Source organism: Limulus polyphemus, unplaced genomic scaffold (assembly GCF_000517525.1).
Source record: "Limulus polyphemus unplaced genomic scaffold, Limulus_polyphemus-2.1.2 Scaffold111, whole genome shotgun sequence".
Taxonomy (NCBI): Eukaryota; Metazoa; Arthropoda; class Merostomata; order Xiphosura; family Limulidae; genus Limulus; species Limulus polyphemus.
Genome location: NW_013665721.1, coordinates 901,171 through 903,656, shown reverse-complemented (window position 1 = coordinate 903,656; position 2,486 = coordinate 901,171). Strand labels below are relative to the sequence as shown.

General features: G+C 33.1%; 1 protein-coding gene across 1 annotated transcript in view; it reads right to left on the bottom strand.

Moving 5' to 3' along the window:
* Window positions 1-891: 891 nt before the first annotated feature.
* Window positions 892-2,486, bottom strand: part of LOC106471245 (synaptotagmin-4-like) — a 23,684-nt gene continuing 22,089 nt past the window's right edge. Inside the window, exon 4 of the mRNA XM_022400780.1 lies at window positions 892-1,862. Coding sequence (XP_022256488.1) covers window positions 1,555-1,862 — 308 coding nt within the window. The 3' untranslated portion in view covers window positions 892-1,554. The remainder of the gene's footprint in view (window positions 1,863-2,486) is intronic.

Genomic DNA, 2,486 nt, shown 5'->3' with positions numbered 1-2,486 from the left:
GTCCATATAGCAATGGCCCTGCTCCTCATTCTGTAATCCTCACTTTCATATTGGTTTTTATAGAATCCACAATTCTCTCTCTAAACTTCAATGAACTCTAAAAATTTTACAAGAGCTTAACATATATATATATATTCTATGGAACCTTAAAAATAACTAAATATTCTTTTCTGTCCTGACCATGCCTTGAACACTGAAATAATACACTGATACTAGAAATCTTTAATAGATATTAAGTTGATATGAAAATATAAAGAAAATGATAACTTCCACATTTTGTTAGCTATAAGATGATATAAATATCTATTTTAAAATGTAATGGTAGTTGACCCACAATTCCTGTTTCAGGTTAGGGAAGAAAAAAAATGGATACCAGCGAATACTTTAAAAAATGTACTAACTGACAGTTTTCACAATAGATAGAGGAATGCCTTTACTTTGGGTAATAAGATCATACAGTAAATGTATTTTGATTGTTAATGATGACCAGAAAGTATTATATAGTCACAAAGTCTGTGCTAATAAGTGTAGTAATGGATTCATTAATAAGGTAGTGCAATTAATATATTAACTGAGTAAGTAAGTTTTTATGTAAAATACACTTGGAAACCAAATTTGAAATTACTGTCACAGGTTTAAACAACTGTATACATACTTCTGGTGTTAATTATGGAAGTTTAAAACTGTTGTACACCTTTCTTCAAATGTTAGTCGTCTGGGTAAGTTGTAAATACATCATGCACTTATGGAAGTAAAGATAATTTAAAAAGGGTAAATTTGAAGACACTTGCTAATTTTAATACTTAGTTATTTATTTTGATGTAAATATATATACATGTGTGTGTATGTATATAACTAATAAAGAAATAGAAATGTTTAATGTTTTTGAAACCATGAGGCCAATCAATCTGAAATACAGCTGAACATCTAATATTGTGACCAAAAACAAAGGACCCCACTTAAATAAATTATTGAATTGTAAGCTATTGACATTGTCATAATTTAATGCAAAATTTTGAAATTGGTGGTAAAGTCGATAGTTTTAGATTTAATAGTATATATTCTAGTATCTTCAAATTGAAAGGCATCTTACCCAGCACGTGAGCCCAATAATCAGGTCAAGAAACTTCAACATATGCAGAATATTTGCTCCAAAAACTTACACTCATAATAGGTTTGTGGTTGATTTAAAGTTTACATGTGCAAATATATATTATTCATCAAATTTACACCAGTTAATGGAGTTTCTTTACATGCAGGACGTTCTATATGATGAGTTACATGCAACTTGAATGGCAGAACTATTATATATGGTAACTATGCAGGAAAGGGTACGTTGTGGCCTGAAGTAGCTATTAGTTAACTAACTATAGCGTTACGTACACTTGTACCCATTATTCTATTACAACACCAAAGACAGACAATAAATAAACACAAGCATGGAAGAAAATGGCCAAAGTTTCAACCAGTTAAGTGAAACGAGTCAGTTTGTTAAGTATTAACATAAAGAAGAACAAAAACTAGCAGGTAATATTGTCCCTGGGATTAGTATCCTCACTCCCGGAGTTTATGCCATTCAGCAATCTGCCTCCGCGGAGAGTGGCTGACCTCTGTCCAATGCTGCTGCGCTGCACCACCGGTTTTAGACCCTACTTCCAGCCTGCCAATAACTTCGTTCTTTGTGACCCGATCCCAGTCTAACACCAGGAATTCCAGACTGATATTTTCCAAGCCTTCGTTATAGGGCACTTCGAAGACGAAAGATTCGTTAAACACTGGTTGTACTGTTCGCTTCTTAACATGCGTCTTTTTCTTTGCAATCCTTTGGTTGTTGTATAAAAGGTAGATCTTCACGTAGGGATCTGTAGAAATAAAGAGGAAAGTGAATTAATAAAACAAAGCAAGATCTATACACTGTGATGTTGAAAAAGCATTGGATAGAAATAGATGTTTTAAAATAAGAATACATCTTCATTATTTCCTATGAAATAAATGACCAATGATTCTGTCATTTGAAGTTTTATAGCAAAGTGGTTTAAGGCGAAGTTATTTTACAGTTAAAACAAAACGAACAGCTTTCAAATCCAGGAGTGTTTTCTTTCTTCACCAAATGCCGCCCCCTCCCCACAGTGGCACAGCGGTATGTTTGCGGACTACTGCTAGAAACCGATAGCGCTTTGTGTAGCTTTGTGTTTAATAACAAACAACAAAAATCCTTCACCAGGTTTTTTTTTATTATTATTATTAAATTTGTGTCTAGTTTATTTCTTTATCAAAAAATCTCCCTTCATAGAAGTAGGAAGCTAAGAAATGTCATTCCTGGGGTAATCCTACCAATAAACCACCTATTACCTATTCGATGACGAGGAACCTTTGAGACTAGTAATGGCTGGAGACGGCTTGAATGGGTAATGAAGAAAAACTTTAATATAAGTTTAACATAACAGCAAATGTACAACGTTTCGACAAGGTTTTGTCATCATCAG